Source organism: Chrysemys picta, chromosome 1, assembly GCF_011386835.1.
Source record: "Chrysemys picta bellii isolate R12L10 chromosome 1, ASM1138683v2, whole genome shotgun sequence".
Taxonomy (NCBI): Eukaryota; Metazoa; Chordata; order Testudines; family Emydidae; genus Chrysemys; species Chrysemys picta.
Window position 1 is genome coordinate 351,137,954 of NC_088791.1, and position 14,636 is coordinate 351,152,589.

At 49.2% G+C, this 14,636-nt stretch overlaps 1 protein-coding gene across 1 annotated transcript; it reads left to right on the forward strand.

Moving 5' to 3' along the window:
- Positions 1–12,739: 12,739 nt before the first annotated feature.
- LOC112060708 (olfactory receptor 52K2-like) lies at positions 12,740–13,701 on the forward strand. The gene has a single exon (XM_024112403.2). It carries the CDS (start codon positions 12,740–12,742, stop codon positions 13,685–13,687), a length of 948 nt encoding a protein of 315 aa, XP_023968171.1. The 3' UTR covers positions 13,688–13,701.
- The last annotated feature ends 935 nt before the right edge of the window (positions 13,702–14,636 follow it).

A 14,636-nucleotide genomic window follows, 5' to 3' on the forward strand; every position in this document is an offset into this window, starting at 1 on the left:
GACGCTTTATTTCCAGTTAAATGACTTGGGCCAAATCCTCCTATGGTGTAAGTGGGTGCCACCCCACAGAAATCAAGGGAGATCATCTGCACTATATAAACCAATGGAGAGAGAGCACCAGGCGTTTGTGCTGCTGCATGGACTGTACGTGCCTGGTCTGAGAGAGACTAAGCCTTCTTGCTGCCTTAGTTTCCCCATCTGTAAAAGGATGATACTTCCTGGGAGTAATGATCAATAGTCGGTGAAGCACCAATGAACAGTCAACTCTGTGTCCATGTGTCACCATGCCTCAGTGGGACACAGCTGAGGAGGCCAAATTCAGGGCCAACTGCTGAGAAATAGGGCAGATTCACCCCAAACTGTGGTTATTCTATCATTAAATTATACCAAGCTAGTAACAAAAGTAACCTTCTGTCTCGCAGCACTGGTTAACAGAAACCAAAAAACAGTCTCCTTAGGCATCCCAGCTCTTGGCTCACCACTGGGACAGTGGAGTGTATGATAAGTGGTTACTAAAAACCGGTTTAATCAGATCTAGGGTCCTTCCAATCCCAAGAGATCAGCCGCATAGCCAGGCCAATATAGAACTCAGATCTTACCCTCTGATCACACTGCTCCCAATACTTTAGCAATTAAAAACGAAAGGGTTAATAATAAAAGAAAAGAAGAGCTATAAATGGTTAACAGATCAGATACATCCAAGTGATTTTTCAGTGTTCAGAGATCAGGAACACACCAGTGATGGAATAAACTGCTAGCTTGCAAAAGTCTCTCTGGAATCACCCCATCAGGTTGGGGGTTATCAATCCTTGTTCAGAACTTCCTTGTTAGAAATCCAGTCCAGAGGAATGTAGCAGGAAATGAAGACAAGATGGAGATGTCCTGGGGGTCCTTCTATATCTTCTGCTCTGTGCATGGAATTTTACTGTCCCAAACAAAGCCCACAGCATCAGTTTGTGGAAAGTTACTGGCCCAAGTTGGAGTCCAGGGTCACATGAGCAGGTCACATGTCCTTATGTGCTTTGATGACTCAAAAGGGCAGCCATTGTCCATATTCTTGCTGAGGTGTGTTTCTTCTATGGCCCATTGTTAGAGCTAAGTGTCCTGGAAGGGCCATCAACACATAGCTGTCTGGCCTTCATATAAATGCTACCTGTGTGGTGTTACCCAAGTATACAACACAGGTATAAGATAGAAGTCCATGCAAAGATGCAAAGATGATACATGCATATAAACAGGCTAATCGTACTTAGCAACTCATAACTTTCCCATTGACACTTGACATTAATACTACCTTATTTACTTTCTCTATACCACTCATGATTTTATAGACATCTATCATATCCCCCATTAGTCGCCTCTTTTCCAAGCTGAAAAGTCCCAGACTTATTAATCTCTCCTCATACCGAAGCCATTCTATACCCCTAATAATTTGTGTTGCCCTTTTCTGAACCTTTTCCAATTCCAATATATCTTTTTTGAGATGGGGCAACCACATATGCACGCAGTATTCAAGGTGTGGGCGTACCATGGCTTTATATAGAGGCAATATGATATTTTCTTTCTTATTATCTATCCCTTTCTCAATGATTCCTAACATTCTGTTTGCTTTTTTCATTGGATGGATGATTTCAGAGAACTATCCACAATGACTCCAAAGTCTCTTTCTTGAGTGGTAACAGCTAATTTAGACCTCATCATTGTATATGTATAGTTAGGATTATGTTTTCCTATGTTGATTATGTTTCCCACTCCTGAAAAGTCTGACTCAGCCTAGAACATTCAATTTCAATTCCACCTGGGAGAGACTGGGAGGAAATGAACTGACAAGGAGAGAACAAATCCAATGCAAACACTGATTCAGTCTCTATCCTGCCTATAGGACTAGGGTTACCATATGTCTGGATTTCCCCAGACATGTCCAGCTTTTTGGTCCTCAAATCCCCATCCGGGGGGAATTTTCAAAAAGCCAAACATGTCCAGGAAAATAGGGAGGCATAAGCCAGGGTTGGCCTGGCCTCAGCACGACCCACCGGGTCCGCAGCACAGCCCAGCCACCCCGGCTACATTGTAGTGAGCGCGGGCAGGGGGGCGCAGCCGCAGAAGGTGGCGGAGGGGCCGATGCTGCCCCTGCAGGCCCGGTGGACTGCGCGCCCCAGCCAAGCCCGCAGGACCACAGGGAGGCTGGGCCCAGCCAGCGGATTGGGCTTCCCTCACGGGCGGGGACCCCTCCAGCCACTGGGGGACCCTTCCTGCGGTCCCGTCGCCCTACGTGGCTCGGAAACCGGCACCATGGGACCTGTTTCCAGTGGGGACAGACAGGCCGGGGAACGTGCTCAGCGGCGGTAGGAAGGAGGCTGTGGCACGGGGCGGGGAGTGCGGCGTGTGCCGGGGCTGCAGGGACCCGCGCCGCCCTGGTCGCCACTGAGCATCCTAAGCCCCCACCAGGCAGAGGCTGCCGGGTGAGTTGGGGAGCAGGGCAGGCGGGGGGCGCAGAGGCAGCAGGGCGAGTAGGAGCAGGGCAGGCAGGGGCATAGAGTCTGCAGGAGCTGCAGGGGGTGCTGGGGCTGCAGGGCGAGTGGGGAGCAGAGGTCACAGAGGCTGCAAGGGTGGGGGGTTCAGGGGCTACAGGGCGAGTGGGGAGAAGGGGTCACAGAGGCTGCAGGAGTAGGGGGTGCAGGGGCTGCACGGCGAGTGGGGAGCAGGGGTCACAGAGGCTGCAAGGGTAGGGGGTGCAGGGGTTGCAGGACGAGAGGGGAGCAGGGGTCACATAGGCTGCAGTGCAAGGGGGGTGCAGGGGCTGCAGGGCGAGTGGGGAGCAGGGGTCACAGAGGCTGCAGGGGTAGGGGGTGCAGGGGCTGCAGGGCGAGTGGGGAGCAGGGGTCACAGAGGCTGCAGGGGTAGGGGGTGCAGGGGCTGCAGGGCTAGTGGGGAGCACGGGTCACAGAGGCTGCAGGGCAAGGGGGTGCAGGGGCTGCAGGGCGAGTGAGGAGCAGGGGTCACAGAGGCTGCAAGGGTAGGGGGTGCAGGGGTTGCAGGACGAGAGGGGAGCAGGGGTCACATAGGCTGCAGTGCAAGGGGGGTGAAGGGGCTGCAGGGCGAGTGGGGAGCAGGGGTCACAGAGGCTGCAGGGGTAGGGGGTGCAGGGGCTGCAGGGCTAGTGGGGAGCACGGGTCACAGAGGCTCCAGGGCAAGGGGGTGCAGGGGCTGTAGGGCGAGTGGGGAGCAGGGATCACAGAGGCTGCAGGGGTAGGGGGTGCAGGGGCTGCAGGGCTAGTTGGGAGCAGGGGTCACAAAGGCTGCAGGGCAAGGGGGGAGCAGGGGTCACAGAGGCTGCAGGGGTGGGGGGTGCAGAGGCTGCAGGGTGAATGGGGAGCAGGGAAGCACTTAGCAACCCCCAACCAAGATCAGAGCGGGAGGGAGAAGGGGGAATGCGGGGTGCTCAGAGGAGGGGGCAGAATTAGGGCAGGGACTTTGGGGAAGGGGTTGGAATGGGGGCGGGGAAGGGCCGGGGTTGGGGCGGGGCCGGGGTGGGGAAGGGACAGAGTTGGGGCAGGGCCAGGGCCCCCATGGAGTGTCCTCTTTTTTCAGTGTTGAAATATGGTAACCCTATATAGGGCCTCCCTTGTTCCAGGGAAGCTTTTGGGGGAAGGGAAAGGTCTCTGTGCCCAGAACAGAGCCCCGGCTACACTCCACCCACAGGATCATTCCATTGTTGGTTTTACTATGTCTGTTCTGCTGAAGTTACCCCAGTGACTGTGATGCATTGGCAGGTTTCAGAGTGGGAGCGTCAGGGCCGTCTAGGGGGAGGGGAGCAAGTGGGGCAATTTTCCCCAGACCCTGGGCCCCACAGGAGCCCCCACGAGATATTTCAGGGTCCCCCATGAGAGTTTTCGGCAGGTCTTCAGCGGCAGGTCTGTCAGTGCCGCCAAACACACCTGGAGCGAGTGAAGGACCCGCCACCAAAGTGCCCCAAAGACCCGGAGTGGAAGGACCCCCGCCGCCGAATACCCCAGGCCCCCTGAATCCTCTGGGCAGCCTTGGAGAGCGGAAGTGGAGACCTGGAATTGACACTTACTAGGAGCGGGGAGCTCACAAACTTCAGCTAGTTGTGAAAACCTCAGATTCACCTTGAGAGGATGCTGAAGGTTCAGGCTCCCTCTTCCAGCCTTTCCTCTACATCCCACCCAATGAACAGTCCCTGCCAGAGCGGAAGTCCATTCCCTGTAGTGTGACAGAGACCATGATTACAGAACGGGTGTCAGGACTCCTCGGTTCTGTCTGTCATCCAGCCACTCATATTCTCCATGGCCTTGCCCAAGTCACGTCTCCCTGTGCCTCAGTTTGCCTATCTGTATAATGGGGATATGTTCATAGCGACTTTGCTTTGCTAGGACTTTTCAAGATATTTCATTGAAAGGTGCTGCACAGTATGATGGTAGTTACAGAGGAGAATTACTGATCTCTGACCCCTTAACAACAGCCCTGTGTTCCTGCAGAGTGTTTGTCTCTCCCCTCAGGAACCTTTCTCCAGATCTGTCCGTCTACAGTCTACCTGGGCATTTACAGCATATTAGACCCTATGGAGACCTAGGCATTATCTCTAGTCTTTTTCCTAATCAACTATAATTTTTAAATATAAACAAATGCACAGAGCAGCCAATTCCTCTCAGACGCAGCACAGAGCCCAAGAGTTCTCATCTCCCTTTGGGAAGGTCCCTTAATTACTGTTTACTCCTAAAGCTGGATAAAGAGCACAGAATCCCAGACAGGATGGTCTGCAAACTGTTTACATTCAGATGCTGCTTCTCCCCAGAGGCTGAGCGAATCCCACTGGGATTGCACAGAGCTCTATTATAAATAGTGCAGACCTGTGTATCACCTCTCGGCGTGGGATGCTGCTGCAGATGCTGGGGTGAGAGAGGTGTGTGACACGGCTACCTGAGGGGGATTCCCAGGGAAGACGCTTCCATCTCAGGATTCACAGGTACCCATCTCTTGTTGAGGAGCTCACCTGCTCAACAAACCCAGTGCAATGTGGGTGTGATGGGATAGAGAATAGGTCTGGGGTCCTTTCCGCTCCGTGCAGCCATTAAACAACCCAGGGACCTTGCCACTGGGGATGAGTTAACTCCAGTATCATGGGCCAAAATGTCCCTCTTTGCTGTGCATCTCTGCCCACAACACCAAGGTGGCTGAATTTCAGTGGCACAGTGGATCCTTCAGGAGGAAAGGTGTTAGTAGATGTACAATACAAGGCCAAATTTTGATGCCCTGGCCCATAGTTTGCTAAGGCCACACTAAGGCAAATCTCCCCTTGGAGTAAGAAGTGAGTAAAGACCAGAGAATCCAGCTGTGTGTTAATGCAGGAACACTGTCACCTCCTCCTCTTGCATTTCAGGGCTCTGGCTGTGAACTGGTGGGCGGGGGTGTTACCTGACTTTTACCTGGTGGGAATCACAGAGGTGGAAGGGCTCCTCATTTGAACAACATGGGCAAGACATATTTTTTCCTAGCTTCATTGAAGAAGTCGGCTGAACTGTTATGTTCAATTCAGAAGTTATGTCTGAAACTTAAAAAAAACCAATTCAGTCGGAGGTAGACACCCAGCGTAGGAAATTTCACTCTGAATGCCTATAGTTTGGAAAATTTACAACTGTTAATGAGGGGTGGGGGGCTGTTACCTGACTTTTATCAGCTGGAGAGCATGGAGGTGCTAGGACTCCTCACTGGAACAATTCTAAGAATTTTTCAACATGGACAAGACAACTTCTCACCTAGCTTCATTCGAGAAGTTGAGTGAAATGTTATGTCTGAAACTTTCAAAAAACAATTCAGCCAGAAGCAGATACCCAGCATGGGAATTTTCAGTCCAAACACTTAAAGTTTGGCAAATGTATAAGGAACTGAAAATGAAAATCAGGTCTCCTAACTGAAGGTGTCAGACAGCCTTAACTAAAGGTGGTGCCTATAATGGCCAAACCATTTGTGAATCCCATTCAGCTAAGCTCTGTGCTCCAATAATGTCTGTGGCAAGGAGTTCTACAGACCAAATATGGAGTGTGTAAACAATTTTCTTTTCTCGGTGTTACATGTTCAGACTTTCAATAGAATTGAATGTTCCCTTATAGATTCATAGATTCATAGATTCTAGGACTGGAAGGGACCTCGAGAGGTCATCGAGTCCAGTCCCCTGCCCGCATGGCAGGACCAAATACTGTCTAGACCATCCCTGACAGACATTTATCTAACCTACTCTTAAATATCTCCAGAGACGGAGATTCCACAACCTCCCTAGGCAATTTGTTCCAGTGTTTAACCACCCTGACAGTTAGGAACTTTTTCCTAATGTCCAACCTAGACCTCCCTTGCTGCAGTTTAAACCCATTGTTTCTGGTTCTATCCTTAGAGGCTAAGGTGAACAAGTTCTCTCCCTCCTCCTTATGACACCCTTTTAGATACCTGAAAACTGCTATCATGTCCCCTCTCAGTCTTCTCTTTTCCAAACTAAACAAACCCAATTCTTTCAGCCTTCCTTCATAGGTCATGTTCTCAAGACCTTTAATCATTCTTGTTGCTCTTCTTTGGACCCTTTCCAATTTCTCCACATCTTTTTTAAAATGCGGCGCCCAGAACTGGACACAATACTCCAGCTGAGGCCTAACCAGAGCAGAGTAGAGCGGAAGAATGACTTCTCGTGTCTTGCTCACAACACACCTGTTAATACATCCCAGAATCACGTTTGCTTTTTTTGCAACAGCATCACACTGTTGACTCATATTTAGCTTGTGGTCCACTATAACCCCTAGATCCCTTTCTGCCGTACTCCTTCCAAGACAGTCTTTTCCCATTCTGTATGTGTGAAATTGATTTTTCCTTCCTAAGTGGAGCACTTTGCATTTGTCTTTGTTAAACCTCATCCTGTTTAACTCAGACCATTTCTCCAATTTGTCCAGATCATTTTGAATTATGACCCTGTCCTCCAAAGTAGTTGCAATCCCTCCCAGTTTGGTATCATCCGCAAACTTAATAAACGTACTTTCTATGCCAATATCTAAGTCGTTGATGAAGATATTGAACAGAGCCGGTCCCAAAACAGACCCCTGTGGTACCCCACTCGATACGCCTTTCCAGCAGGATTGGGAACCATTAATAACAACTCTCTGAGTACGGTTATCCAGCCAGTTTTGCACCCACCTTATAGTAGCCCCATCTAAATTGTATTTGCCTAGTTTATCGATAAGAATATCATGCGAGGCCGTATCAAATGCCTTACTAAAGTCTAGGTATACCACATCCACCGCTTCACCCTTATCCACAAGGCTCGTTATCCTATCAAAGAAAGCTATCAGATTGGTTTGACATGATTTGTTCTTCACAAATCCATGCTGGCTGTTCCCTATCACCTTACCACCTTCCAAGTGTTTGCAGATGATTTCCTTAATTACTTGCTCCATTATCTTCCCTGGCACAGAAGTTAAACTAACTGGTCTGTAGTTTCCTGGGTTGTTTTTATTTCCCTTTTTATAGATGGGCCCTTTTATTTCCCTTGTTTGTGTGTTGTGAGACACAGTAAATATAAATGTCTGTTCTACTTTCTTTATCGATGGGTGCATAGGGATAAGGTGAGAAGGGACCATTAGGCCATCCAGTCTGACCTCCTGTATAACACAGGCCATTACATTTCACCCACTTACCCCTACATTGATCCCCTTGACTTGCGTGTCTCCAAGGCCTGGTCCACACCAGGATTTTACATTGGAGAATCATAGAGCCACAGGGTGAGAAGGGACCGAAGGTTAGCTAGTCTGCCCCCGTGCCAACATGTAGGATGTGTTTGGTCTAAACCATCCCAGACAGATGGCTGTCCTGCCTCATTTGGAAAGCTTCCTGTGAAGGAGCTTCCGGAACCTCCCAAGGTGTCTGTTCTATTGTTCTGTTATTACAGTTAGGAAGTTTTTTCCTGAGAGTTCATCTAAATCTGCTGTGCTGGAGTTTGACCCCACTGACTCTTGTCCTGCCCTTTGTGGCAAGAGAAAACAACATTCTTCCATCTTTTTTATGGCAGCCTTTAAAGTATTTGAAGTCTGTGATCATGTCCCACTAATCTCCTCTTTCCAAACTGAACACAGTTGGTTCCTTCAGCTTTCACATAGGGCTGTCACCATCCCTCGTAACATCTTTTTTACTTGCATCTGGATCCATTCCAATTTCCCTACATCCTTCCATACAAAATTTGACACAGTACTTCGACTGAGGCCTAACCAATGTCGAGTGGAGAGGTACTATCATATATCATGACCTCCATGCTATGCCTCCAATAACACAACGTGACATTATATTTCCTTTTGTAGAGACAGCAAATAAGAAAACCCACACCCCTGATAGATGTAGCTAATTCAACTTAACCCCAGTGTAGACGGCATGAGATCCACAAATGAATTTTTCAACTGACCTAGCTACCGCCTCTCAGGTAGGTGGATTACCTACGCTGATGGAAGAACCCCTGTCATCGGTGTAAGTAGTCCAGTCTCGGTCTGCAGGCATGGGGAGTTGGAGAATCCACCACTTCCCTTTGCAGTTTGTTCCAACGATTAATCACCCTCAGTGCTAAACATTTGGCCCTTATTTCCTATTGGAATATGTCTGGTTTCAGCTTCCAGCCATAGGGTCTTCCTCAGCCTTTCTCCGCTAGATTACAGAGCCCGTTATTACTATTTAAGATAAATAAACAAAGTTCTTTAATCTCTGTCTCTGTCCGGCATTTTCTGCAGCCTCCAATTATTTTTGTGGCTCTTTTCTCCACCAGCTCAAATTTTTCATCGTCCCTTTTGAAATGTGGACTCCAGAACTGGACACAGTTGGTTTCACCAATGCCACATGCAGAGGTAAATTCCTTCCCTGCTTCAACTCACCACTCCCCTGTTTATGCATCCAAGGCAGGGCCATCCTGAGGCATACGCAGAATATGCAGCTGCGTAGGGCACCACGTAATTTGGGGCACCAAATTCATGGGGCCCTGGGCAGCTGCATGCTACATATGTGGCACTGGATCCAGCAGCCAGCCCCATCCTTCAGCCAGCCCCCCTGTTTGCCCCCGCCCTGCCCCCATTTGACCCCTTCCCCCCAAGTCCCTGCCAAGGCTCTGTCCCAACCCATCTCTTTCTGCCCCTGCTCCGCCCTCACCCTGCCCCCATTCCACCCCTTCCCCCACACCCCCTCCCCAGGGCGATGTGGCTCACGGGATTAGCGGAGGTACTGGAGCAGGCAGAAGGGGTCAGGTGGGATAGCTCAGGGGGGAGGGATAGCTCAGTGGTTTGAGCATTGGCCTGCTAAACCCAGGGTTGTGAGTTCAATCCTTGAGGGGGCCACTTGGGGATCTGGGGCAAAATTGGTACTTGGTCCTGCTAGTGAAGGCAGGGGGCTGGACTCGATGACCTTTCAAGGTCCCTTCCAGTTCTAGGAGATAGGATAGGTCTGCCCCTGCACTCACCAGGGGCGGCGGCTGGAAGCAGAGCGACCAGGCCCCGGCTTGCTTCGCTCTGCCAGCTCGCAGCCGCGTTGCTCCTGCTTCCCACCGCTGGTGAGTGCAGGGGTGGGCCTGACCCCTTCCTCCAAGCAACAGGGCTGGGAGCTGCGGGAATGGAATGGGCTGGGGTCGGGTCGCTCTGCTTCCCGCTGCCATCGGTGAGTGTGGGGAGGCAGGCCTGACTCCTGCTCCCGGCTCCAGGCCCCCCACTAATCCCCTGCGGCCCTGATCCAAGGATCACATCAGCACTTTTGGCCACAGAATCGCACTGAGAGCTCCCGATGAGATGATTGTCCACAGTGCTGGCCTAAATCCATTTCAGGGTCCCTGCATTCCATAATACAGTGCCCTAGTCTCGGGCCAGCATTGCCTATTCTGAGAGGATCGCTTTTCATGCGACGGTATAAAAACATTTTGTTTGCCCAAGCCCAGCTCACCAAATGCTCCAGATCAATTGGTGTGCCCTTCCCTGGCTGCCTCATTGCAACCACGCTGCCAATCTTTGGGTCATCCACAAATTTTATCGGCAGTGATTTTCTATTTCCTTCCAGATCATTGATGAAAATATTGAATAGCATCAGGCCTAGAACTGATCCCTGCAGAACCCCACTAGAAACAGCCCCATTCAAGGCCAATGGCTTTCTGAGATCTGTCAGTTAGCCAGTTTTTAGTCCATTGTACGCGTGCTCCACTGACATTGTACATTTTGTTTTATCTGAATGTTTTCCCTACTAAATCAAATGTCTCAGAGAAATTGAAGTCTATTGCATCTGCGCAGTTCCCTTGATCAACCAAATGTGTACAGTCATTAAAGGATGAAATTGGGTTTATATGGCAAGACCTGTTTTCCATAAACCATGTTGTTGATTGGCATTAATTATATTCCTAGAGTTTTTTTCTTAACTTTGTCAAGGTCGATCGGTCAGTTCATAACTCTGGTGTTTGTAACTCTGAGGTTCTCCTGCAGATACTGTTTAACATCCTCCTTGACTGCTAATGGACTGGAAAGGGTTTCATCACCGCATGTGATAAGAGTACCTCATACTGCTTCTTTCCGAATGCAGAAAGAAATGATTTCTTGAACACACTACCTTTTTTGAAGTATCAGAGGGGTAGCCGTGTTAGTCTGAATCTGTAAAAAGCAACAGAGGGTCCTGTGGCACCTTTGAGACTAACAGAAGTACTGGGAGCATAAGCTTTCGTGGGTAAGAACCTCACTTGCATCTGAAGAAGTGAGGTTCTTACCCACAAAAGCTTATGCTCCCAGTACTTCTGTTAGTCTCAAAGGTGCCACAGGACCCTCTGTTGCTTTTTACCTTTTTTTGAAACATTGCGAAGCTTCCTTTCTCCCTTTGGAATTGCCCTACATCTTTTCTATGATTTCTTTTCTATGAATATACTTAATAAGATACTCCTTATTTAGATCCTTAGCTCTGCCAAGCATGGATTTTTCCCTGATGTTTTTAACATCTCTCATCAATTTTCATAGTTTGTATTATTTGTTTTCTATTTTCCCTTTTTCCCATTTGTTTGATATTGTTTTTCACCTCTAATTGCTGCCTCCACTTTGCCACTGAACCAGCGTTTTCTCCGAAGTTGTCCACTTTCTTGACTGTGGACTTGTGGTTTTAAGCTATCTAATAAACTCTTCTTAAAGAATTTCCACATCTCAGTCCCATTTTTCTGTCTACATTTTTCCTCCCAATCAGTTAAGATGATAATTTTGCTCAGCTTTGGGGAATTAGCTCTTTGAAGAACAAAGTATCTATAGACATTACTGCTTGGGAACTGTTCTATGTTTATTTCAATGTAATTAGTTCCATTCTTTATTTTGCTCTCATATGTCATATGCTCCCTTTGTCTCTTCTTTAAACTAAACAGTCCCAGAGTTTTCAGTCTGTCTGCATATGGCAACCTTCCCCATTCTCATTGCCTGTCTCAGAAATCCCCTTTCTATCTTCTATATCCTTTATAGAGACTGGGTGACCAAAACTGAGCACATATCCAGAGCAGGGTATATCCCTTTCATTAGATACACCTCTACCTCGATATAACGCTACCCGATATAACACAAATTCGGATACAACACAGTAAAGCAGCGCTCCGGGGGGTGGGGCTGCGCACTCCGGTGGATCAAAGCAAGTTCAATATAACGTGGTTTCACCTAAAACGCGGTAAGATTTTTTGGCTCTTGAGGACAGCGTTATATTGAGGTAGAGGTGTAGCTGAACCTTGTCTTTCTTTTGGCCACAACTGCCAATGAGCAGGTGTTTCTCTGGAGCTGATATCAGTGGACAGCCACATCTTTTCACTGAGGTGTATTCTAGTTGGGATGTTTCACCCGTCAAAGATTTGCTTTTTTTCCATGCTCAGATTTTGAGCTACCAGGTGAATGGGGAACTCCCTACAGCATGGACTCTCTAGCCTGGCATTCATTGGATTAAGGAGCAATGAGGGATAACCAGTATCCACACGTGTTTCCTGCTTGTGCTTTACCACAGTATAGCATGTAGGAATTATAGACACATGCCATCAAATATGGAATTGGCATTATTAGGGTCAATTGTTTATAATTCATTTCTCTGAATAATGAAAATGTCAATTCTTAGTGTGTGAAGAGTGACCAGTCTGCTTCACCCATGAGAACAGCCCCCAGTAGTGCATGTAATTTCTCATATTAACATTGTCTCTCCACCCAGGCATTTGGACTGTGACCATCACCCTAGACTCTGGGCACATACAGAAAGTCAGCATATGGCAGCCTCCCCCATTCTCATAGCCTGTCTTAAGAAATCCCCTTTCTGTCTGCTATATCCTTAATAGAGACTGGATGACCAAAACTGAGCACATGTCCAGAGCAGGGTATTCTCCCTCGCATTCCTTCAGGCATCCGAACTCTGTCTTCAGCCACTGCTGTGAATGAGCAGGTGTTTCCGTGGAGCTGCTATCGATGATGCCCTTTCCCTGAGGTGTGTTCTAGTTGGGTTGTTTGCCCCTGGCACGTCTTGGAAAATGTTTGGTTTCTTTCCACTCTCAGATCTCCCTAAGCATGTGCATGCAGTTTCTCATATTAACTTTGTCTCTCCATTCAGGCATTTGTCCTGTGACGAACACCCTAGACTCTGGGCACATACAGGAAGTGAGGGGAACGTACGGTACATACAGGAGACACCATTTTGCCTCTGAGTTGGACACCTTCTCCCCTACTCCATGTCTGATTCCAACACAACCGACTTCACCAACCCCTCCACCTTCATCCTGCTGGGCATTCCTGGCCTGGAGGCGGCCCATGTCTGGATCTCCATTCCCTTCTGTGCCTTGTACTCCATAGCCGTCTTGGGGAACTTCACCATCCTGTTCATCGTGAAGATGGATACGAGCCTCCATGGGCCCATGTACTATTTCCTCTGCATGCTGGCTGTCAGCGACTTTGTCATGTCCATGTCCATCGTGCCCAAAATGCTGAGCATCTTCTGGTTCAATTCCAGGGAGATCGATTTCAATGCCTGCCTCACCCAGATGTACTTCATTCACTGGGCCTCAGCGATGGATTCTGGGATCTTTGTGGCCATGGCTCTGGATCGCTATGTGGCCATCTGCAACCCCCTGAGACATTCCACCATCCTGACAAACCCTGTGGTGGCCAAGATTGGCCTGGCCGTGTTGCTCCGCAGTGGCTTGCTTGCATTGCCCTTGCCCTTCCTGGTAAGGCAATGGCCATATTGCAGAACCAACATCATCCGCCAGCCGTACTGCGCACACGTGGCCGTGGTGAAGCTGGCCTGCGCCGACACCAGTGTCAATAGTTACTACGGCCTCTTTGTGCTGTTCTGTGTGATGGGTCTGGATGTGATTTTTATCATCGTGTCCTATATCCAAATCCTCAGGGACATCTTCAGCCTCCCCACAAAGGGAGCCCGGCTCAAGACTTTTGGCACCTGCGGCTCCCACCTCTGTGCCATTTTAGTATTTTACATCCCAGGTCTCTTCTCCTCCCTCATGTACCGGTTTGGGCAGAATGTAGCCCTGCATTTCCATGTTCTCATTGGAACCATATGCCTCTTGCTGCCCTCCTTGCTGAACCCCATCATCTACGGGGTGAGGACCAAACAGATCAGGGACAGGGTGCTCCGGCTCTTTACTCATAAAGGGACCTAAAGTTTTCTCCTGGTGCTCTGGATCTCAGACCGAGCTCCATGCAGAGCTGGCTGGTGACATGGTGCTGGGCCCTCTTCCCTGAATCACTGACTGGGTAGTCAAAGAGACATTAAACCCTTCATAGACCTTACTGTGCTGTCAGTGTGACAGACTGGAGAATCAGTCTGTATACAACTCATTAACTCATTGGGTTGCCATTTTTCTAACTGCTGGTAACTGGACCCCGTAATTCCCCCCTCTGCCCTCCCCCCCATTTCTTTAAGACCCTGACCTCTGCCCTACATATTTCCCCTAGGCCCCTTCCCATGCCCCACCTAGTCCGTCGATACCCAGCCCCATTCTCCATTTCTTCCACCATTGCCCTGCCCTTGTCCCTGGCTTCTCTACAACCCTCCCCTCATCACTCGCTAGTTCTTCTCCACTTCCGTCTCTGCCACAAGTGGGATCCCTCTTCTCTGGGACTGGTTGGGAGCTGCTGAAACCTAACAAGGGGTTTGCCTGTTGGTATGATGAGGCCCTGGCTGAACAGGGGCAGGAATAGGTTAATGATCCAATGTCTCCACCCTGCCCTGCAGGAACCAGACACAGCCAGATGCCCTTCTTGGCCGGACTTTCTAGTTCAAAACCAGGCACCCCGACTGTGACAGATTTTTGTTACTAATCCACCCAGGACCACAGTTGATCAGGCTGTGGCCACGGGATCTTTTGGGGAGGAGATGACGATTCACACACCAAGTGTCTAAATTTTAAAGGTTTATTGATAAAATAATAAAATAACAGCAGAGAGTGCTGGGAACGCTCCCATGTCACTCAAGGGAAGAAAGAAAGTGTTAATGCCCTCAGGCTGTAACCCACTTTCATACTCACACGCTTGCTATCCAAACTGGCCAAGTCTGGGTGTAACATCAGAAGAAGATGGGGCGGGGGGGGGGGGAAGGGGGAAGGTGGT

What these genes read in the sequence shown, in the direction of transcription:
- LOC112060708 (XM_024112403.2), top strand. Translation starts at nt 12,740, where the DNA reads ATGTCTGATTCCAACACAACCGACTTCACCAACCCCTCCACCTTCATC.